Source organism: Leuciscus leuciscus, assembly GCF_965113295.1.
Source record: "Leuciscus leuciscus genome assembly, chromosome: 2".
Taxonomy (NCBI): domain Eukaryota; kingdom Metazoa; phylum Chordata; class Actinopteri; order Cypriniformes; family Leuciscidae; genus Leuciscus; species Leuciscus leuciscus.
In genome coordinates this window covers 17,724,435-17,747,082 of record NC_138726.1, presented here as the reverse complement: position 1 = coordinate 17,747,082, position 22,648 = coordinate 17,724,435, and the positions used below count along the sequence as shown (strand labels likewise).

Here is a 22,648-nt window from a genome sequence, read left to right as displayed (position 1 = left end):
TGGGTCCTTCGCTGACTCTGGAGTTTATAGCACCAACCGAAGTTTTGACACAGAATCCTTAGCTTCTCGCACAGAACTTTGCCTGTCATAAGATTTCAGTGGGGTTGACTGGGGAACCAGCTAAAACTGTGGTTAAAAAACCCTCTATGTTCCCCTCTTTCTCAGCTGCTACTGGAAGCAGACTGGTAGAAGGTGTAGCCCATATGGAAAATATATAGATACATTTTACTAAATGTTTATATCTTTTATCTGAAATTTGTAAGTAATATATACAACAGTCAAACAAGACACAAAATCCTTAGTAAAATTGTGTAATATGAGATAATTTGGGAACTTATAATTACTATGTATGACAGTAAATCCACATACAATATTCTTAGTAGATACACGTAACATCAAAGTTATATGAGTTGGGCAATCATTAGTGAAACCAAAATCTTGTTATATTGTATAAAAACCTTACAAGACAATAGACATATGTAAGATGTCACATATATGGGCCATTAAAGTACATGGAAAAGCACATGATGAGATTACCAAAAATAATTTATGGCATTTCTAAGATTTTATGACACTAGCATTGTATCAGGTTTTTAGATCACACTTTCTTCAATCTCAATTAGTGAATTTTTCCAAAAATGATTACATGGGTTATATTTGTTGTTATTTAAGATTTTATGAGTAATTCTATCCAATAAAATAGTCAAAAAAAATTTTTATTTACAGTTAGATTTTCAAGTTCTTGTGTATGCAGCAAATATTCAAAATTGCCATGTAAAAATAAAAAAGACCCAGTCACTCATTTCTTGCCGTAGAAAGATTTAATTTTGCACTTAATTAGTATATGACATTATACAAGTTGCATATTTACATTTTAAATTTAAGTGGCAATACATATTTTTAAATTAGCTAAGTTTATTAAGATGCTACTTTAATAATTGTTTTGAAATCATACCTTGCACTTGTGTCCTTTTGGATGTTACAATCAAATACATAAATGTTGATGACATGCATTGCAAAATGTATTAAAGAAGAATACATTTACATTTTGTAGTAAACTTTTCACACTGCTGTGTGCTTTTTCATTATCATTTTGACAGATTCTCACATTAGATTACAGTAACAGTAGAAGCAATTAGTTCACATTCCAGCTCAGCAACCCTGAATGAATAAGTGACCATCTTCACATTTAGTTCATTTACAGTAATATGTCTTAAGTAGCCGACAAACAATTGAGCTGGACTGTGGACACTGAATATACATACATGGTCTAACTACCTGAGCAGTGTTTATGGCTTTGTGAAAGCCTGTGGGAAAGAGGACAGTTGACATGTAGCTCAGTGGAGTTTTGATAAGAGAGCCTCTGGCTAACTTCTGAACTGTGCAATTACCATAGTTTCCTATGGCATATAAACACTGATCACCCATGTCAATAAAGTGGGACACTCTAAAAATACTCCCATCCTTCAAAAGCACAATAGAGTTGTTTCTTTGTTTTGTTTTGCTGTAGGTATGACCATGAACAACCTCTCCATTTACAGCAATTCTCTTGTAGTAATTTACCACAGAGTTTGGGGAAACCTCTCTCACTGTGTGGAGGGCAGCTTGATCACTAACAGACATTAATCTTACATTTGGTGGACCAAGGGCAGTTACCTCAGTGAACTTCGCAAACTTCTTGACATGATGCTTTTCGGTTCTCATTTCATTACAGAAATCTGTAACTTCTGCAGGTGCATTTGTTAAAAATTGCTTTGCTAAACAGGGAAAAGCTCGGGAAAACAGAACTCGTTTGCATATTTGTTGTGGTACAGCTTGGCTACTTTTTACTTGTTTCAGGAGGTATCCATTGAAATCTTCAAACATAAAGGCTGAGTGCGCCCACAAAGGACCACAATGCACAACACTTTTGCTCAAATGCAGAAGTGAATGAACATTGAATGTCATGTGCTCTTCCCCATACAGCGACTGCACACCTCCAACAAAGTACACTAATGCCTCATGGGCATGATTTATCTCTTCTGTATTTATTTCAGATCCCAACAGAATGCTTATGCCCTCTATCAGTAATGCCCAATGACAGTGATACTTCTGTGGAAGTATGCCTTTTAGAACTGGCAAGCTATAGTACAGAAGTCAGTGTTGCCACTCATGGGCTTTCCAGAATTTGCGTTCAGTCAGAGATCTTGGAACTCGAGCAACAATACCTGGAGGTTTTATAGACAAGAGGTGTCTGTCCAAGATAGCTGTTTGTGTGCCAATGTACCATGGCTCAGAATAGTTTTTTGAATCGATCCATAAAGTTGCCATTTGTCTGCACACGCCAAGCAACACACAATGCATATAGTCAGGGACCATCCCATTGATTACATCAAACTTTGGTAAATCTACAATGGCAGATGGGCCCTTTATGCCCAATATTGTTGTCCCTTCTCTTTCAGCAATTTGTCCTATCTCTACTGTGGTTTTATGATTTCTGTCACTTGGTTTTTCATCTGCACATGTGTAAACCCTTGACTTTCCTTTTCCTTTCCTCATCTGCACCCCAGGGTGAAGGCAGACTCCGCAGCCATATTCACCATTAAATTGCTTAAAATTTTGTAGTAATGGCCTTGCTACTGCATCACACACACAGCACAATGGGTGCACCTTCACGTGTCTCCATGACTGATCACTAGGATGTTGCCACTCAAAGCCAGCTTGTGAAAGATTGGCACATTCCTCTACAAATGGTTGGAAGTAGCAGGTCATGTCTGGCTTTTTTGCTCCAAACCATAAAGCACATAAAAGCACATGCTTATCTCTACTCTCAGGGGGTATCTCATTAACACAACACAGTATAGGCCAAATACTAAATTTAGAGGACTGAAAGACTGGTACACCATCACAATTAAATGTAAGGGAGATGAAATCCTCTTCACTGTTTGATTTCAAGGTCTGATATAAGGTGCCATCACATATATCACTTATTACATGCCTACTACTGTCATCAGGACGAAAACAGAGATCGTGCATACCTTGATTCTCAAGAACATCCTTCAGTTGATCCTTTAATGGAATACTGATAAAGAAATGTCCTTCCTGTAAACTGTCATTTACTGTTATGGACGAGGAACATGACACACATGCAAGTGTTTCTTCTTGTGATTGTGAAGTGCCAAGGTACTTAGTACATACTCTGCAGTAATGATGGCGTTTTAATTGATCTATAATACCAGCTAATGGTTTCTCCAAAAAATACTTGCTTGCTGGTACTGCATTTGTCCCAGCAGAATGTAACTTTAGAAGTTTCAGCAGGTCTTCCATCAATACACCAGTAGTGTTGTGTCTCAATGCAAAGGAGAAAATAGAGATGTAACTTTGCCCTTCCGTTAGTCCATGAGAGTGGATATCATCACGTATTTCTTGAGGGGCATTTTCCTAAAATTACAAAAAAAGAAGCACCATATTAAAACTTATAAGGTTCTGCTTTACCATAAAGGTAACCTTGTTTTGCTCTACTGTACTTAGCACAAAAAATGTAATGGAAGCCACAACACATGCAAGAAACAAACAAAAAGAGGAAAGACAGACAGTGTCTGTACACATCTAAAGCCCTCTTTAGATGTCTCTGTTTTAAATAATTTTAGACCCATTTCCAAGCTGCCATTTTTATCTAAAATTTTATAAAAAATCGTTTCAACTCAAGAGACTTCTCTGATCAAGGTCACCAATGATTTACTGCGTGCAGTCTTGTCACTAAAGGTGACCGAGCCTTTGCTGTATGGCATTTTTATAAACATTATATTATTGTTGTTATTGTATTTTCTGATTTTATTGTTGATTTTTCATTTTCATTTTTAAGTATGGATCATGTTTGTTTCACTGTACAGCACTTTGTAACTTGTTTTTGAAAAGTGCTATACAAATAAAGTTATGATTATTATTATTATTATTACTATTATTATTACTTCCATGAGCTGCAGAGATAATCTGTGCATTTTGTCATAGCATTGTTTGTCTCATGATTATTTAATGTCATATCAAATTATGTAATTAACTTCATAAATGTGTTTACTGTAGTTTTGTCTCACCTGTGCCAATGTGAAAGGTTCTGCTCTCTGCTCTCCTCTTTGGGCATCTTCATCACTTTCCTATGAAGGACACAAATCAACAACTTGTTAGATAGATATATTGACAGAGAGAGAGAGAGAGAGAGAGAGAGAGAGAGAGAGAGAGAGAGAGAGAGAGAGAGAGAGAGAGAGAGAGAGAGATACATATAAATAAAGAGAGAATACTGTAATATTGTCTCACCTGTGCCAATGTGAAATGTTCTCCACTCTGCTCTTCTCTTTGGGCATCTTCATCACTTTCCTATGAAGGACACAAATCAACAACTTGTTAGATAGATATATTGACAGAGTGATAGAGAGAGAGAGAGAATTAGAATTTGAAAACACCTTTATTACAAATTAAGTGTTTTAAAACATTAAAAACAAACTATTTAAAATAAATTACATAAATTGAGTAAAATACAGATTGTCATCCACAACAGAGCACAAAGCCCCTCCATAACACCACACATCCTCAAACATGGCAAGACATGAAGTAGCTTTATAAAACCTAAAATCAATCAAAATTCTTGACTTCACCATGGCACCAAACATAGACACCAGATTAAATTCCTGATTTTGTTCAATTTTATCTTTCCGACTCATGTATATCGCCATTTTACTTTTGCCCAAAACAAAATTTAACAACTGACACTCTCTCTTTCTTCTCTTTGTATATTTAACACCAAAGATAAAAGCTTGCATTGAAAATTCTTCATCAAAAGACTTAAACAAATTTAGTAAAACCTCAAATAAAGGTTTAAGTCTATGACAACTCATAAAAACATGAAACACAGTCTCCCTTTGTGAGCAAAATGGGCATTCATGGCCTACATCAGGATTCAACACAGATATAAAGGCATTTACAGCAATAATACAATGTAAAATCCTCCACTGCAAATCTCCAATTTTCTTATTCAATGGTGGCTTGTAAAAAGTTCTCCAATTTGGTTTAAAAACTTCATCCAAACCTAACACACTTCGCCAAGGTGTATCAGTTTTTCCATTTAATATTTTTTTATTAAAACATTTCACACATGACTTGTACAATCTCTTACCATTCACTTCTTCAAAGTCCATGACTACAACTTTTTCTGATTCCAGAAAAATTCCACCTTCCTCCTCTAAATTAGGTGAAACCATCAATCTTGGAAAAAAATCTTTATCATTGGGAGTAATTTCTCCCTCACAATGTTTCTTGAGTAAATCGGTCTCTTCCACCGTAAGGATAGTCTGTAACTTTCGTAGTAGTTTTTCAACCACTCGAGTGGATCTAAACCCCAATTGTGTCGCCACCGCATCCACTTCAACAAAATCTGGTCCTGCCAGACTCATTAACTGACGAAGAGTCACCACTTTAGCCTTTACAAAGGCTTCTGTCAGTGACACTGATGCATTAGTAATGTCCAGTCTTGCACCATAAAGCAATGGCTCTTCCAACAGCCAATACAACGATGTGGGATTGCTTATCCTTTGGAGTTTAAAAAGACTCCATACTTTAAAAAGATTCCGATAAAAAACTGGAAATTTCTCCACATTTAAAGTTTTTGGATCCAATAAAAATAAGGATTTGTCCAGAGTTAGACCTGCAGCAGTTTTTAAAATAGCACTTGCCACTGGTCTCCAACTTACAGACTCCGGGCCTGTCAGGAAACGTTGTATAAATTGTGCACGAAATGTTGCTGTCCTACTTTGTAGATGCACAAGTCCTTGTCCACCTTCTTCCTTTGGTAAATACAAGATGTTATGGATCACCCAGTGCATCTTATCCCAGAAGAAGTCTATCAACATCGATTGTATCTTAGCAAGAAAAAGTAGTGGTGGGTCAACACAAGTCAGTCGATGCCAAAGAGATGAAGCAACAAGGTTATTAATAATAAGGGTTCGACCCCTATAGGACAGTATTTTCTTAATCCACTTCCATTTATCCAAGCGGCCCTTTATTTTCTCAATCATCCCTTCCCAATTTTTTAATTGAAAAGACTCATCCCCCAAATAAACTCCCAAATACTTTAGCCCATCTTTTTTCCATGTCAAACCACCAGGAAGTTTGGGGGGCACTGTTATCCGCTCTCCCACCAAAACAGCTTCACTTTTTGACCAATTCACTTTTGCAGCTGATACCATTTCAAAATCATCCAAAGTTTTCATTAAAAGGTTCACATCATTTTGCTCTTTTACAATTACAACAACATCATCAGCATAAGCTGATAAAACAAAAGTACTTCCACAGTTCATCAATGTGAGGCCTTTCATTACCCTTCTCAATCTTTGCAAAAGTGGTTCTATTGCCAATGTATAGAGCATGCCTGATAATGAACAACCTTGCCTCACTCCACGCTGAACTTTAAAAGGAAAACACAAGCCACCATTAAATTTCAACATACTCTCAATGTCATTATATAATACTTTAATATAACCTTTAAAAACCGAATTAAAACCAAAGGCATCTAGAGTCTTCCATAAATAATCATGCTCTACACGGTCAAATGCCTTTTCTTGATCAATGGAAATCAAGCCAAAATTAACACCACAAATCTTTGAAAAATCCATCAAATCTCGGATTAAAAAAATGTTATCAAATATAGATCTTCCAGGCACACAATAGGATTGGTCAGGACTAATTATATCATCTAAAACTTTCCCTAATCTAATCGCCAATACCTTAGACAGAATTTTGTAGTCAGAGCACAGTAAAGACACTGGTCTCCAATTTTTAATATCACTCAAATCTCCTTTCTTTGGGAGGAGTGTAAGAACTGCTCTCCGACTACTAAGTGGTAAAAAACCACCAACCAAACTATCACTAAGAACTGCAAGCAAGTCTTCTCCTATAATGCCCCAGTATGCTTTATAGAATTCAAAAGGAATCCCATCTAACCCTGGAACTTTCCCGTTTTGCGTACTCTGGAGAGCTTCATACAGTTCAATTAAAGTTATATCTTCACTAAGTTTTGCATTGGCACTTTCTGATAATTTTGGCAGATCTTCAAAGAAGAAACCATCAACATCTTGATCTATCCTATGATCAGAACTATAAAGGTTTTCATAAAATGTTACTGCTCTTTTCCTCATTTCGACTGGGTCTGATAACAGAACCCCAGCTTCAGACCTTAAATTCTGAATATACCGTCTTTGACCATTCTTTTTTTCTAATCCGAAAAAAAACTTTGATGGAACATCCATCTGCTCTACATCCTGGAAACGGGATCTGACCAATGCCCCTTGTGCCTTTCTTTTATAGAATTCAGACAAGGCTGATCTTTTCATGAAAAGAGAATCTAAATGGTCTTGATTTCCTGTTTCTTGAATTAAAACTTGAATATCTATAATTTCCTCTTCTAACTTCTTTATAGACTGGGTTAAAACTCTTGTGACATTTAGAGTATATTGTTGACATAGTTGCCTAATATTTACTTTCCCAATGTCCCACCATTCCTGTAAAGAGGAAAATTGATCTTTTTGTTCTCTAAAAGACTCCCAATAAAACCTAAAAACATCTTTAAACTGTAAATCTGACAACAATGTCACATTAAAGTGCCAATAAGAACTACTTAATTTGACAGAACTAACAATCATTCTACACACAACCAAACTATGATCAGAGAAACCTACTGGAAGAATTGAGCCATTTACAAAAAAACTAAGATGATGTTTGAAAACATAAAATCTATCTAATCGTGCCATTGACAACACATTTTCACGAACATGCGTCCATGTGTATTGTTTAACATCATGATTAAAATTTCTCCATACATCACCAAGCTCATTCCCTTCTATCATTTGTATCAGTTTTCGGCGTGAAGCCATATGTGGTTCTACATGATTCCTATCTATATTTCTTTCGACACAATTAAAATCTCCTCCCACAACCAAAAATTCTTCATTGTCACATTTTTCTATTACTGTATTCAATTGATCTAAAAACAACATTCTTTCTATCTGTGAGGTTGGTGCATATACACAAATAAAAACAAAAACACGATCTTCAAATTGAGCTTTTATCTTTAAAAATCTACCTTTTACAATCTCCTCTACTGAACAAGATGAGGGAGCAAAATTTTTATTAAACAGAACTGCAACTCCTCCACTTAGTGAAGTATTGTGACTCAGAAAAAGAAGACCTCCCCATTCCTTAGCCCATTCAACAGCAATTTTCACGTCACTATGTGTCTCCTGTAAAAACAGGACATCAATTTTATTCTGTTTCGCTACTTCATATATCTGAGCTCTCTTTCTGCAATCTCTAGCCCCATTCACATTTAAAGAAGCAATGCGAATGTCACTCATAAATGAAAATGAAAAAGAAACTACAGCACAGAGAGCAATACATCCAATAAGGGCATAAATACTAAACCATTTCATCATCATTATTCAATTGGAGTTGAATTTTTGTGACGATTTTTTTTAAACGATATACTTCTTTATCTGCAAATCTTCCTTCACTCATTAAACACTTAATATTTTCCAGAAGTCTTCTGAGATCTGGAAAATATTCATCAATTTTCACTCCTCTCATATTTTTGGTCACTTTCAAGAATTTTTTGATCTCATCCACTCCATATTCAAGACATGACCAACTAGATTGAGAACAAACGGAGCCACTGGAATCAGAGCAGTCACTCTCACTACTTTCATTGTCCACTTTATTCTCTTCTTGGTTCTTTCTAGCCTGTTTCAAAACCATGCTCTTGCCATTTTTTTTCCTCTTCAGCGGTGTTTTAAAAACAACCTGATCCATATCCACTAATGTGTCCTCATTTTGAATTACACTCTCCACTTGTGACTCAGTATCAGAAAACTGATTTAACCTCGTTTGTGTGTTACCAAGAGCTTCTCCACCATCAATACTGTTGCTTTCAACACTCTCACGTGTTACAATTTCGTTTTTTTTTGCGTTTCTTTCATCAATTTCAACGCTTTGTCTAGTTAGCTCAGATTCAACATTTTTTTCTACAGACACTATTTTTGGACCACTAGAATGCGGCGCATTGGAAGTACTGGCGACTTCTCCGTCTTCATTCTGCTCAGCGTTACCTTTTTCACCATCATTCTGCCCACTGTGATGAGCGCTGTTTTCCGGGCACCCGCGGATCAAATGACCAGACTTTCCGCAACCAAAACACCTCATCGTGTCTGTAGTTACAAAAACGGTGTAATCAAAATCATCCACTTTAAATTTAAAATTTACGTCAAGATCAGTTCTATTTCCGTTCAGAATCATATAAGTGAAACGCCTGAACGACACTACATGTTTCACTAACCCCGATTTACATCCTATAGCGATCTTTTTTATGGGAGCAATCAGTTTGCCAAAGCGCGACAATTCCTTCATCAACATCTCATCTTTAATAAAGGGGGGTACGTTTGAAATGGTGACTTTTTTAGCGGGAGTAGAAAGAGGTAGTACTGGAGTAAATAAACCACGTATGTTTATTCCCTTTCCAACGACTTCATTCGCTTTCTCTACTGTATTTAAGAACAGTACAATTGAATTATTCATTTTGGACGCCGCTAACACACATTCATGACCCACTACATCACCGACCGCTACACTACACTCCTCCACACTCCCCGCAGCCACCACCTTCACACCGTGGCGCCGCGTGAGTGAATCGAGAACATTAACTCCTTGAGTCGCCATGCTTCCCAGTGCGAAGACTGGTTGTAAGCAGGCACTCAGTTAGGCTTCTCTACTAATTTCACAACAAACAACAAACAAAACAAAAAAAGAGGGGGAAATAATCTTTTAAAGCCACGGCGGGCACAAAAAAGACCACACACTCACCACACCACTCACTCCACTCAACAAACGCCCGCACATGCGCAGAGAGAGAGAGAGAGAGAGAGAGAGATACATATAAATAAAGAGAGAACACTGTAGTTTTGTCTCACCTGTGCCAATGTGAAAGGTTCTCCACTCTGCTCTTCTCCTTGGGCATCTTCATCACTTTCCTAGGAAGGACACAAATCAACAACTTGTTGGATAGATAGATTGACAGAGTGATAGAGAGAGAGAGAGAGAGAGAGAGAGAGAGAGAGAGAGAGAGAGAGAGAGAGAGAGAGAGAGAGAGAAAGAGAGAGAAATAGAGAGACAGAATACTGTAGTTTTGTCTCACCTGTGCCAATGTGAAAGGTTCTCCACTCTGCTCTTCTCTTTGGGCATCTTCATCACTTTCCTATGAAGGACACAAATCAACAACTTGTTGGATAGATAGATTGACAGAGTGATAGAGAGAGAGAGAGAGAGAGAGAGAGAGAGAGAGAGAGAGAGAGAGAAATAGAGAGACAGAATACTGTAGTTTTGTCTCACCTGTGCCAATGTGAAAGGTTCTCCACTCTGCTCTTCTCTTTGGGAATCTTCATCACTTTCCTATGAAGGACACAAATCAACAACTTGTTGGATAGATAGATTGACAGAGTGATAGAGAGAGAGAGAGAGAGAGAGAGAGAAATAAAGAGAGAATACTGTAGTTTTGTCTCACCTGTGCCAATGTGAAAGGTTCTGCACTCTGCTCTTCTCTTTGGGAATCTTCATCACTTTCCTAGGAAGGATACAAATTAACAAATTATTAGATAGACAGGAGTACACGTTCGAGAGATCACTTAATAAGTATCATCGTATAAACTACATAACTTTTACAATGTAACTATCACTAATAAGATCAAGAGGACATGAACCGGATAACACTTACATGTTGTTGCGCAGTATGTTTTTCGATGTCAGTCAAAGTTCTGTTGATTTTCCTAAAGAAACAGTGGACAGTAACGTTACGGTAACTAACGCTAACTGGGAACGAATCACTGCAACCTTAATGGAGAACTCCGGTCAATTTTAACATTTTAAATTTGAAGTGCTGTCAGTACAGAGAACAACGACAAAAATCGGTGTTTCCTACACCGTGTTATCCTCTTTTTAAAATTTGCACCCTGTTGACTTCAATGGGGCACGTTTAAACCTGCGTTTTGCCTCTTAACATCCTTGATGTGTCATTACAAGTGCACAGCCATGTGAGTGAGTTTATTTAGAGTGAACACAGTGAATCTGACTACAGTAGATGTGAAAAATATTAATAAAATTGATGTTAATTCTGCCAGCGAAAATACCTGAAAAACGTCCTGTTTTCGGTCGAAGTCCACAGTAGTCGATTGTCAAGTTCAGGCGCGTTCTCTTGAATTGCTTAGTTACCAATGATCGCGCGGGTGAACTCGACAATTGACTACTGTGGACTTCGACTGAAAACAGGAAGTTTTTCAGGTATTTTCGCTGGCAGAATTAACATCAATTTTATTTAAACGTGCCCATTGAAGTCAACAGGGTGCAAATTTTAAAAAGAGGATAACATGGTGTAGGCAACACCGATTTTTGTCGTTGTTCTCTGTACTGACACTCAGCACTCCAAATTTACAAAAAAAATGAGCTCAATGTTACAATTGACCGGAGTTCTCCTTTAACCAAAAGTTACGAGCTGGATTAGGAAACAGGTGTAATTTAGTACAAACCTTTTCTTCCATCTTGTCAAAGTACGTATCGGAACATTTTCTCTCAACCAAACCTTTTCTTTCGTGTTAGCAGTAACGTTGTGCTTTCTTTTCGACATAGTTACCAGTAAAATGTCTATTAGGGTTGCTGGTGAAGCTAGCTAATGTCCTTGTCAACACGATGTGACCATTTTACCACTAGAAAGTTACCGGAAACTTCAGCTAGCTAACGTTCCCGTTCCTCGAAAATAATGACTACAGAGCGGCCAATGTGAGGTTGTGGGTAATGCACATGCGCAGGGCCGCTAGATAGATAGATAGCGAGTACACTGCAGAACACCGTAGAGGGACATGGAGGGAAAAAAGTAGAAGGTTGAAAAAGAAGGCATATTTTGAATCACGACCGACGAACGGCCAACAGACGACATAGTTTGGTGAATCTAGAGTTAACATTACGATTTAAGCTTCAATGTTTGAGCTTAAATTTGAAATACATTTATTTAAGTAGCAACTGATTTTTTTAATGGCGAACGTTAACTGGTTTAACATTACATGTTACAGTTGTAGTTAGCTAAATTAAGTTAGCTCACAGTCACTTTCAGCTTATATTACCCAAAGTGGTGCATTTTAGCAAGATTAGTTAAGTTAACGTTAATTATCCTTATTTTAATAATATTTATATGATAATAACACAAGTGTAACGTTGGATGAGTCTTAGATTATTGATTGAATTGAATTGAATTGAATTGAATGAATAGCTTTATTGGTCACTAGTCACAAGTACCAGCGAAATTCCGCCATCAACCTGTCCATACAAACATACATACAATATGACAAGGGGGTAGACAGGACAGGAAGACAGAGCATTTTAGGAAAGAATACAGCATAACATGAGGAGAGGTGAGGAGAAAAAAAAGGCCACCCCCAGACTACGCTCCTGTAAGGAGTCCAGTTTGGGAACAGTAAAAAACACCTCAGCAACATTGGCACATAATCAGTACACAACATGAACACACAAGACTTGCAAAAGGGGAGGATAGTTGGGGATGGAGGTAACCCAGCACAGACAAGCAGCCATCCGGTTCCTGCAGCCATTCTTCGGCGCTGGTCGGACCCGCCTGCCAGACTGGTGGTATGTAGCGTCGAAGGCGAGGGATGAGGGTATGGGGTGGTGATTGCATATCTGTATATATGTAGTGCGTGTATGTGTAGGCCTGGAGAGCCGCTGCGTCTGGCATCCTAATCTAGCCTCAGTCCGCAGGATTTCATTGCGAAACACAGCAATTGCTATGGAGACAGCCTTGATCAGGTCCCAGACAGATTCAACAATCAGCAGGTGTCTGTGGGGGATGGGGGAAGGAACGCAAGAGCCTCACGCTGCAGTGCTCCACGGGGGGAGTTGTAGTTCCAGCAGCAGCCTCGGCCAAGGCCAGTGCTGGTTGAGGGGGGCCGAAAGCAGATAAGATTGGGGTTGTTTGGTCTTGGGACGAGTAGCTGCATTCCAATTTACGCAGCCCCTGGTCCATTTTGGTCTCCGAAACGATCCATTTGCCTTTGCAAAGCTGTAAGCTTCTCCAAGATGTTATCCATATTTTGGTTCAAAGTCACCAAAGTCACAGTCTGAGTGCTGACAGCTCTGCCCACTGCTTCAATCATGACGGGCAGCCTTATGGGGTTTTGGACAGCTGTCACCGTCTTCTTAATTCCTCGATAAACCAGGGCAATGCCTAATCCAAACAGCAGAAAACCTGTTATCATGGTTCCGAATAGGTAGATGTCTTCAATGTCCTCCACGGAAAGAGCCGCCAGACACACGACCCGCCACTTCCCCCACGCGTCCATCGTGTAGCCAGCTGCAAACGTTCCGGCAGGGCAGTCAGGTTCCCCCGAACCCAAGCTTCTCGTCGAGAAGATGGTGTCAATTGCGCTGAGAGACCAGTTGATCAATTCCATAATTTCTTAGTTTGGAGAGCAGTGCGGAGAGAGTCTCTCAAAGTACAAGTAGACTAGACGAGACGAGAGGAGCAAAGCAGGGGAGATAAGGGAGAGGAGGGTAAGAAAATGCGACCGCCTTCGTTGAGAGCAAAAGAAGAACTATATAAACAATTATAACAGATCCAGTAACGCATTGGCAGAAGGCAAAGATAACATGGCAAAGTTAAAAATTTTTCAATGTCTGCATAAATATTTGGTCTCCACCATTTTATTTTCATGTCAATATTACAGAACCTTTGTTTTTGATTCTAAGGTTTTTAAACCAGTAAATAGAATGATTATTTATATGTTTACTACATTTGGTTGCACAGCCTTTGGCCAAAATATCCATGTTCAAGAACATCTTGTAGTCAGTAAGTTAACGTTAATGTGCTTTCAGTATTTCTCTAACGTTACTGTCTGTTAATAGGAAACACCGGACCCACCGGACCCTTTCTGGTTGGTTGTAGGCTATAGAGGCACCTGTCAGGTAGGACTGGGCTAATGTTATATGAGAGAAATTAATATCACAAGAATCATAAAGACATATCACATTATCTGCTCACCTCTATTAAATCACTTAACCTATCAATAACCTAATCTGCAATTTTCAGATTATATTCCTTTGGATATTTCAAATCAAATTAAGAAAGAAATGTGTTTAATATGTGCTTGATATTATCAATTTAGATAACATAATTGTGTATCACAATATATTCAAAATGGGTCTTAAATTTCATTTTGAGTGGCAATAAAGTCTTAAATATAACTTGCCTAACTGTGCAGATACCTAATAGTAGAAGTGTTTTTTGTCAGAATACTGATGTTAAATGTTAGCTTAATAACAGTTTCTGTCTGCCAGTCATTTATTGATTGCTAAGCCAAACAATGATTTTTATTTATTTGACAATTTTAGAACACAATGGAGAGGAAGTTTGCAGTGGTGCGGTGGAGTGAAGGGGGGGATTTTGGGAAGCTCAGTGACATAAAAACTGATGACATAAGGGGGTATGATGATTCCAAGATGGACCAGGATGGGAATCCCTTTGCCACCTACTCAGCCGTAATTGAATGGCGCCATGGGAGGAAACAACGAGGAGGCTGGCCTCACTACAGAGGCACTGTCATTTTTGTTAGTGGTAAGTTAAGAGTTACTAACTTACTCTAATTCACACAAACACTAGTACTATGTGGTTTTGACGCTGTAAGTGCCACAATCAGTATGTCATCTGACAACTATGTCAAAAATGAACTAAAAATTTAACTATGTTAAAAATGAGATGAGATAATAACACTTTGACAGTTGAAACCAGGTTGAATAAAGCTTTTTGAATAGTTGTTTATGTCAGGTGTCATGTATACCTTATGCATAACCCCCTGAATATTTGCGTAGAGTATACATAGGGTATGCAAGTATACAAGTATATGAGCAATGCATACAGAGCATGCATGCAGTGCTTGCACTTATTTTGGAGCACACATCACTAACTTCAAGTATATTTTCAGTCTTAGTGTTACAAGAGGGTGATCTGGTGTAATCAGCTGTTTGAGTATAACTCTGGTCTATTTGCTTTTGTTTTCTAGCTACTCGTTTTGAGACAATCCGTAAACTGAACTCACTGCTGAAGGAAGAAGAACCTACAGAGCTGACAAAGAGGGCCTCAGTGGCCCCCCAAAAATATGGGGACGATTCAGATTGCTCAACTGATATTGAAACTCAGTCTCAGCAAGCAAAGGTGACGTTAATTTACTTTTAGCTCCTATGCAATGACCATATTTCCCAGTGGTACAATGTACATAGAATGTGTAAGGAGTTGGCACTATTGTGTAATAGGCATTGCTATCTAGCTAAATCTGTAAGGATTCTTGATTCTTGATATTGATTCTCTTGTACATAATGGCTGCTCAACACCAGCAATACCTGTCTTTTTATTTTGGTTTTGGTTTTTTCCTATCTCTTGACACCCAGAAGTCAAAGGCTCCCAGGAGGATAGACCCTGCAGAAGAGTTTCTTAGGCTATACGGTCAATCACAGCCTTCTTCAGATAATCACAACAGTCCGACTCAGACTGTGGTTGAATTAAAGCAGGAGATCAAGGACTTGAAAGAAGAGAACGTGAAGTTGAGGGAGATTGTTCTTCAAGGTATCATTGATTCATATCAAATATTGAACCATCAGACAAGTAACAAACCTTTCTCTAAATGACTGTAGGCTAAATTGGCTGTATTGTCCTAAAGGAGTGATAATAATAAATTATTTGTTTTTGATGTACTGTGTCTAGATGTGCCAGGACTCCTACTGAGCTTGAGGAATATAATAGATTCGGCTGCACCTCCTAAGAGATCCAGGGTGGAGCCTACCAAAGCATTACCGGCCCTCCCAGGGTCTCCGCAGTCCAGGTCCAGTTCTCCATGTGCCTCTTAGCTGTCCCTCCCCAGATCTACGCTGTCCAGTTCCACATCTGTGTGGACCCTGACTGCCTCCCAGTCTTCTAAGGTAATTGTTTTTTAAAGAATAAATAAATACAGCATATAAAATAGATCTACTGCTTGCCAGACTTGCTTTTAATTCAATTCAATTCAATTCAATTCAAATGTGCTTTATTGGCATGAATGTAACAACAATATTGCCAAAGCGTCCCACAAACCACATAAAAACAATCAACCCCATACATTTCATTAAACAAGTAATTACAGTGTAAAGTAATGAGTATGGCAGATCTAATGTGCTTATGTCTAAAGTCTGTTGGGCTGAAGAAGTCAGACATACTGGTATTTTAAACTTTAATGCCCACCTTGTGTCCAGGTTGAGATCCATCCTGGGACCGGAGTCATGGTTGAGAAACTGGCGTGGGCCTATGCCATCAATGCCAATTCGGCAACAGTCTTTGTGAGGCATCTGCTCACCGCAGTCTTTCCAGTGGAAATACTGCTGGTGAGCAATCTTCGGGGGAACAAACGAGGCGGAGGAGAGGCTCGTCAACCATTAGACAAAAATAAATTGGATGCCATTTACACTATGTTTTCTTCTTTTTAATGGGTGTTTGACCAATAGTCTCTGCTTTTGTGTGTTTCCTGATTCCAGCCTTCTGTAATAATTTTTGCATTGTTTTTTTGTTTATGTTTAGGTGCAACTCTTGAGAAGTGGCCAGGGACCCAGCTTTCCAGCATTGGAAGTACGATCAATGCCAAGATTACAGAACTCCGGTCAAAAAGTAAAAATGTTGGTGTGTACACAGCTCCACATTAAACTGTTTTGTTTGCTCTGAGTTTCACACAGGTGTGTCACATAGTCCTTGGCCCTGGGGCAAAACAGGTATTTAGTGCTTATAGTGCCTGTTTATTCTGAGGTATCCAGTGTGCAGAAGAACAAAACTGGCATATATGTAAGCCATTAAGGCATTTTAAGTTTACATTCTAAAATGTTTTTGTTTGTGTACTTTGCAATTTCAAAATCGAGTATACTCAAAATATCTAAGTAAACAGTATTGGCAGTATTAGCATTATGCTCAGAGCGATTGATTGCACTTAAGCCCCATGCCTCGTTCCTTGAATGTGAATACACCTGTTTGTATTGACAATGTTTAGTTGTTGGTGACACTGACTACGTTTACATGCAGCCAATATCCGGGTTATGGTCGGGTTAAGGTCACTATTTGGGTTTCTGAAACATTCGGAATAACGCGTTTACATGCGTGAGCAGAGAGAGTTAATCCTGTATACATGGAATTTACAATATCCCGATGTAAACGGCGACGCGCGGTTAGCGTCTGGACGTACGGACTTCCTTAAGACCAATGGCGATTCTAGGGGGTGGCCTGGGGTGGCCGGGGCCACCCCTGAAAGCTCATTGGCCACCCCTGTGGCCACCCCAGATCTGATAGGTAGGTCAAGTTCGTCAACACAAGAAACGAGAAATGTTGTCAATCAGTGATGACAGCTGATCAACTGATTTAGGGCCAGTTTCACATTTTTAACTAACACAGTAACGGTCGTACTGAGACTGTCAGAGCTGATTTCTGCTCAGCGGACGTTTGGCCATGCAGGTCAGATGACCCATGAGATAAGAGCACGCGCGCTGCACGGTGCACCTGCTGCTGCTGGTCCGTGAAACAAGAGGACGGTCACACAGTTGCAACAATACAACAACGATACAAACGCTGGAATCAGTCGATTGAGAGGTATGGTCGGGACCCAACGCAACAGAGTGCGGTACGGGAATATAGATCTGATGGCCGAGTGCGGGCGCGGGCGGTAATGCACTCGTGTGTCGATTCGCGGGAGTCGGGACTCCCGCAAAATAGAATTATCTATAAATTGAACAAATAAAAATGAATAAATTGTCATTCATCTGTTGCACAAAAGTAACAAGAACTACTAAAACAAAATAGAAACGATTTACAGGCCAGAGTCTCTATTTATAACATATTTGCAGCGTTGAACAATGTAACCAATCACAGACATATGTGTTGATTTCTTGAACGCAATGGCCAATCAGATGCATTTAAGATAGAATCCCCTCACCACTCAAAATTGACTTTTTGTTCAGTGCTGAATTCTGCATACTGGCAAATCATCTATTATATCAAACAAAGTGTAGATAATATGAAAGATTAATTATGCAGCCAGTTTCATTGATAATAACAAACAGAGATTTGTGAGATGGCGATGAACTGAGATGTCAGCTTTTTAGGAATTATTAAGTGAGAAATCCGTCCCGCGCAGGTCTCTAATGTAGACTTTAAAAACAAACCACTGACATTATATTTACATTAACAGTAGCCTAGGCTGCAATCTAGTGTATGTGAACCTTTTTGCAGATAAACACAAATGCATTTTCGGACAAGTTAATGGCCAAGTTAATTGAGTAAATCATATCCCCCACTATGGCAATTAATAACAGACTATAGTAATCACATTTCCTAAATAGGCCTGTGACTGTATCTTACATTTGATGAAATAGTACCATTATTTAAAAATAAAGTTTGCACTTTGTTACTATTATTAAAATCCTCTATTGTTAATAAGAGTTTAAAGGTTTACATAACATTACTTTATAGTATATATGGCCACCCCACTCTAGTTTTGTGTCCCATCTTGGCCACCCCAGTAAAAATGTCCTGGATACGCCACTGCTTAAGACGCAATATGCGTCATTTCCGATTCTTTTTCCTGTATCCAAAAACAACAACAACAGCAGCAGCACGCGGATAATGAATAGTTCGGGGCAGATAGCGATCGCCTTTGTTTGCGCTTTCCTCCTCGCTCCAAAAGTGTGGTGCTGTGCTGCGTCTCGCCATGTTTACCTCTACTTCTTGTTTACTTCCGGTATACTGCACGTGGGTTTCTGTATGCGCCGTCCCTACTCAAAAGACCAAGATTCCTTGCGAATAGAACATGCGCAGAACACAAATCAATGTCCCTTTTGATGGGGATATGCCGATACGCGTTTACATGACCAAATATTCGGGTTAGAAAGGGGGTACCCCAGGTATAATATCCGGATTTTTAAAAACCGGGATATGAGCATATCCGGGTTTTTGCCGGTGTTTACATGGCCGTGCGCGACCGGGTTATTGCTAATATCCCGGTTTTGAACGGGTTATTGGCTGCATGTAAACGTACGTTTAGAAGTAGAAGTAGAGGTAAACCTGGCGAGACGCAGCACAGCACCACACTTTTGGAGCGAGGAGGAAAGCGCAAACAAAGGCGATCGCTATCTGCCCCGAACTATTCATTATCCGCGTGCTGCTGCTGTTGTTGTTGCCTTTGGATACAGGAAAAAGAATCGGAAATGACGCATATTGCGTCTTAAGGAAGTCCGTACGTCCAGACGCTAACCGCGCGTCGCCGTTTACATCGGGATATTTTAAATTCCATGTATACAGGAGTAACTCTCTCTGCTCACGCATGTAAACGCGTTATTCCGAATGTTTCAGAACCCCAAATAGTGACCCTAACCCGACCATAACCCGGATATTGGCTGCATGTAAACGTAGTCAATGTTCCCATGTTAGAATAGGAATAGGATAAGCATGTGCTCCTCAGGTTTGTATGCAGGCTTGTAGTGTGTGAAAATATCAAATTGTGAAAGATATTCCTATGTAGTCACAAGTTCATTTAAATCTAATATTTGAAAACATTGTTTTTAGGATTAGGGTTTACTGCTGTCAGCACTGTAATCCCAGAAGAGTTTAACTGTTAATAAAGACTATTGAAAAGATATCCTAGCAGCTTTGTTTTTAATATTACAGATGTATTCGGACTGCATTTATGTCATTGTGTGGTAGAAAGTAGTTGATCTGGGTGTTGACTAAACCCTTGCCAGTTTTAACTCTGCTTCATCAAATGTTTTTTGACTGTAGAAACTCATATGAAATTATATAATTTCATACATAAAAAGTATGTTTTTAATGCTGCTATGTTCATTGGCTGACGTAAGAATTTTATTTAAAAAACATAAATGCAGCATAGTTTACATGAAAATATTAATAGACATTACATACAAAAAACCTATATAGAATGGTATATATTCATATATAAAAAGTATATGCTTTTACTTGGCTGACATATAACAAACTTATAAAAAACATATAAAGAAAGCATAGTTTACGTTTAAATTAGATATACTTTACGCACAAGAAAGATGTATGTAATTGTAAATATTAATATATAAATTTTATGTCTTTATAACTAAGACATGTTTTACATAGTAATAAAAATGCAAAAATGATATGGAACATATACGAAAAACATACTTTGCCATGTACTATCCTTATAAACAGCATATATATTGTTTGTTTGATTCATACTTAATTCATATAATTACGTTGTATGAGAAAAATGCGAAAGTGGCCACTTTCATGAGTAAATCATAATATGAGACATATAACTCTCATAAGACATATAATGCATATAAAACATAAACATTTACTATTGTAGGCAATGGGAAATTCTTACAAGTTTTTTCTGTTTCTTTTCCATATGGGAGCTGCTGCCTGAGATTCCTGTGATTCTGACTCTGTACCCTGTACGGGGGTAGGGCCTTCTGAATTGGTGTCCTGGCTGAGCTGCAGTGGATAAGTCGGAGTCTATTAAAAATTTTTATTGTACAGTTATATTTTGGATGTAATTTACAGTTTAATCTAAAGCATAGTATTATAAAACTTTTAGCAAACGTTTTTAATAAAACTAAGAATTAAAGCAATTTAAATAAATTGTATAGTAACTGTAACACTGCACGATCTCACTATACTGCTTACATACTTTTGTGTGTGGTAAACACAGGCTGGGCACAGCTGTTTTTTTCAGTTTTCGACATATCTTGCCCGTACCCAGTCTGAAGTTGTCTGGTGAAAAATGCTCACTGCACAATGTCAGTTGACGGACGATTTGAAGAGGTAAATCAACATCTCGCTGAACACATAGCAACCATAGCTTTAGTCGCTCTGGATCGTTTACCGGCGGGAAAGAGTAAAAGTGAATCCTTTCATATGTTGGCGTTGGTAATGCACTTTTACGTCGCCATGGTTGATTTTGGCGATTAGGACATCCGAGACATGCACACTTACGCACCATTTTAAAAGATATAGCGATACCAAAATACAAACAATGTAGAATAGCTTGAATACACCGTGCTTCTCCCTCAGACTGTAACCGAAGCTCGGGCGCACCAGATAACACGTCAGCAGCGTCTTACGTCAGCAGCGTCAATGTGGACTCGTGAACGCGGATGGAAAACAGACCGGAAGAGAATACAATGTTGAATAAAGTCGTAGTTTTTGTTAATTTTGGACCAAAATGTATTTTCGATGCTTCAAAACATTCTAACTAACCCACTGATGTCACATGGACTACTTTGATGATGTCTTTATTACCTTTATGGACGTGAACAGTATACCGTCCATTGACTTTCAATGGAGGGACAGAAAGCTCTCAGAATAAATCTAAAATATCTTAAGATGTCTTCAGAAGAGAAACGGAGGTCTTACGGGTTTGGAACAACATGAGGGTGAGTAATTACTGACAGAATTTTCATTTTTGGGTGAATTAACCCTTTAAGTACACCTTCTGTAAGTCATACGTTCAGAAGGTTGGTCTGGACCACTCTTAGCTTCATCTTATCACTGTTGCAGGTCTATACGAATATAATTCTGAAGTTTTAATACACCCAGACAGTGTTCAATTAGGCTAATTCAAGTGTTTTCATGCAAAGAATAAAATTGTCATTACACTGATTGTTGTTAGAATTTTTATTATATTATTATATATATTATATTTTTAATTTAATAAAAGAGCGCTTTTAAAGGCCAGTGAAAGCATAGGCTACTGTCAGTTAAGTCCTATTCAGATGCTAATTTTTTCTCAAGGGCTCGTCCGGTATTTTAAACATTTACAGGGGTAAGTCGCGCCGTCCAAATCCATAATATCAGTGTTTTTTTCTCACCCAACCCGCGTAAAAATCCCTGGCCAAATTAGTACCTACTGTTTTTTGACAAACAGGTCGTGTGGTAATTTAATTGCCGTCTGAATCCAAATCTCTGAGTTTACAAGAAGAGCTTCAAAATTCACTGTTTAAATCCTTTTTGATCACTGCCGAGCACCGTACGTAAGATGTACACTTATTACTGAAATGCTGGAAAGTATTTACAAGAACAATATTTCATCGCAGCTCGACCTCAGCGAACAAAAATGGGAAAGAGAAGAAAGCACTTAAAAATTTGAAATGGTTATCATGGCAGCAATATATGATACAATTTTAAAATATGTAGGCTTGGCTATTATAGGCTATTATAGTTAGGATTTTTTTTTTTATAATATCCCATGAGTCCTAATAAATGCAATTTCAACTATTTCTGAAGTGCTTGTTTTATAAAGAACACCGCTTTCTCGCATAATGCAGTGAAACAGCCCCTGCACGAGAGAATAATTGATTCTCGAACCATCGATATCAACCAATTCAGCACCATCGCCACGGACAGCACCGGGTAACGTCGCACGTAAGAAGGTATATCTTAAGCAGCTTCCTAAGGTATGGTTCGGGGAACACGCCTAGCAACCTTTAGTTAAGTTATACCTTAAGAGACTTCGTAGTGCGCTAA

General features: G+C 38.4%; 2 protein-coding genes across 3 annotated transcripts; one reads left to right on the top strand and one right to left on the bottom strand.

Moving 5' to 3' along the window:
* Positions 1-859: 859 nt before the first annotated feature.
* LOC309483704 (uncharacterized protein) lies at positions 860-11,164 on the bottom strand. The gene is made up of 7 exons (XM_082149642.1): positions 10,787-11,164; positions 10,577-10,636; positions 10,405-10,464; positions 10,211-10,270; positions 9,987-10,046; positions 4,294-4,353; positions 860-3,420 (listed from the first exon to the last, which is right to left on the bottom strand). Coding segments are annotated over exons 1-7 (351 nt in total). The 5' UTR covers positions 10,789-11,164; the 3' UTR covers positions 860-3,371.
* A 2,767-nt stretch (positions 11,165-13,931) lies between these two features.
* LOC309491210 (uncharacterized protein) lies at positions 13,932-17,144 on the top strand. 2 transcript variants are annotated; one of them, XM_082160666.1, is made up of 6 exons: positions 13,932-14,037; positions 14,464-14,686; positions 15,132-15,283; positions 15,517-15,691; positions 15,830-16,044; positions 16,354-17,144. In XM_082160666.1, the coding sequence occupies exons 2-5, from the start codon at positions 14,470-14,472 to the stop codon at positions 15,970-15,972; spliced, it is 687 nt and encodes a 228-aa protein (XP_082016792.1). In that variant the 5' UTR covers positions 13,932-14,037; positions 14,464-14,469; the 3' UTR covers positions 15,973-16,044; positions 16,354-17,144. The 2 variants fall into 2 exon arrangements, with proteins under 2 accessions (XP_082016792.1, XP_082016793.1); XM_082160667.1 differs by lacking the exon at positions 13,932-14,037 and having other exon boundaries at positions 14,293-14,686.
* Positions 17,145-22,648: the final 5,504 nt, after the last annotated feature.

Excerpts from the sequence above, each read along its gene's own strand:
- LOC309483704 (XM_082149642.1), bottom strand. Across the intron at positions 4,354-9,986 it reads AACCTTTCACATTGGCACAG|GAAAGTGATGAAGATGCCCA; the intron begins GTGAGACAAAAC and ends TGTCCTTCATAG. Across the intron at positions 3,421-4,293 it reads AACATTTCACATTGGCACAG|GAAAATGCCCCTCAAGAAAT; the intron begins GTGAGACAATAT and ends TTGTAATTTTAG.
- LOC309491210 (XM_082160666.1), top strand. The coding sequence starts at position 14,470 with ATGGAGAGGAAGTTTGCAGTGGTGCGGTGGAGTGAAGGGGGGGATTTT. Across the intron at positions 14,687-15,131 it reads CACTGTCATTTTTGTTAGTG|CTACTCGTTTTGAGACAATC; the intron begins GTAAGTTAAGAG and ends TTTGTTTTCTAG. Across the intron at positions 15,284-15,516 it reads CTCAGTCTCAGCAAGCAAAG|AAGTCAAAGGCTCCCAGGAG; the intron begins GTGACGTTAATT and ends CTTGACACCCAG.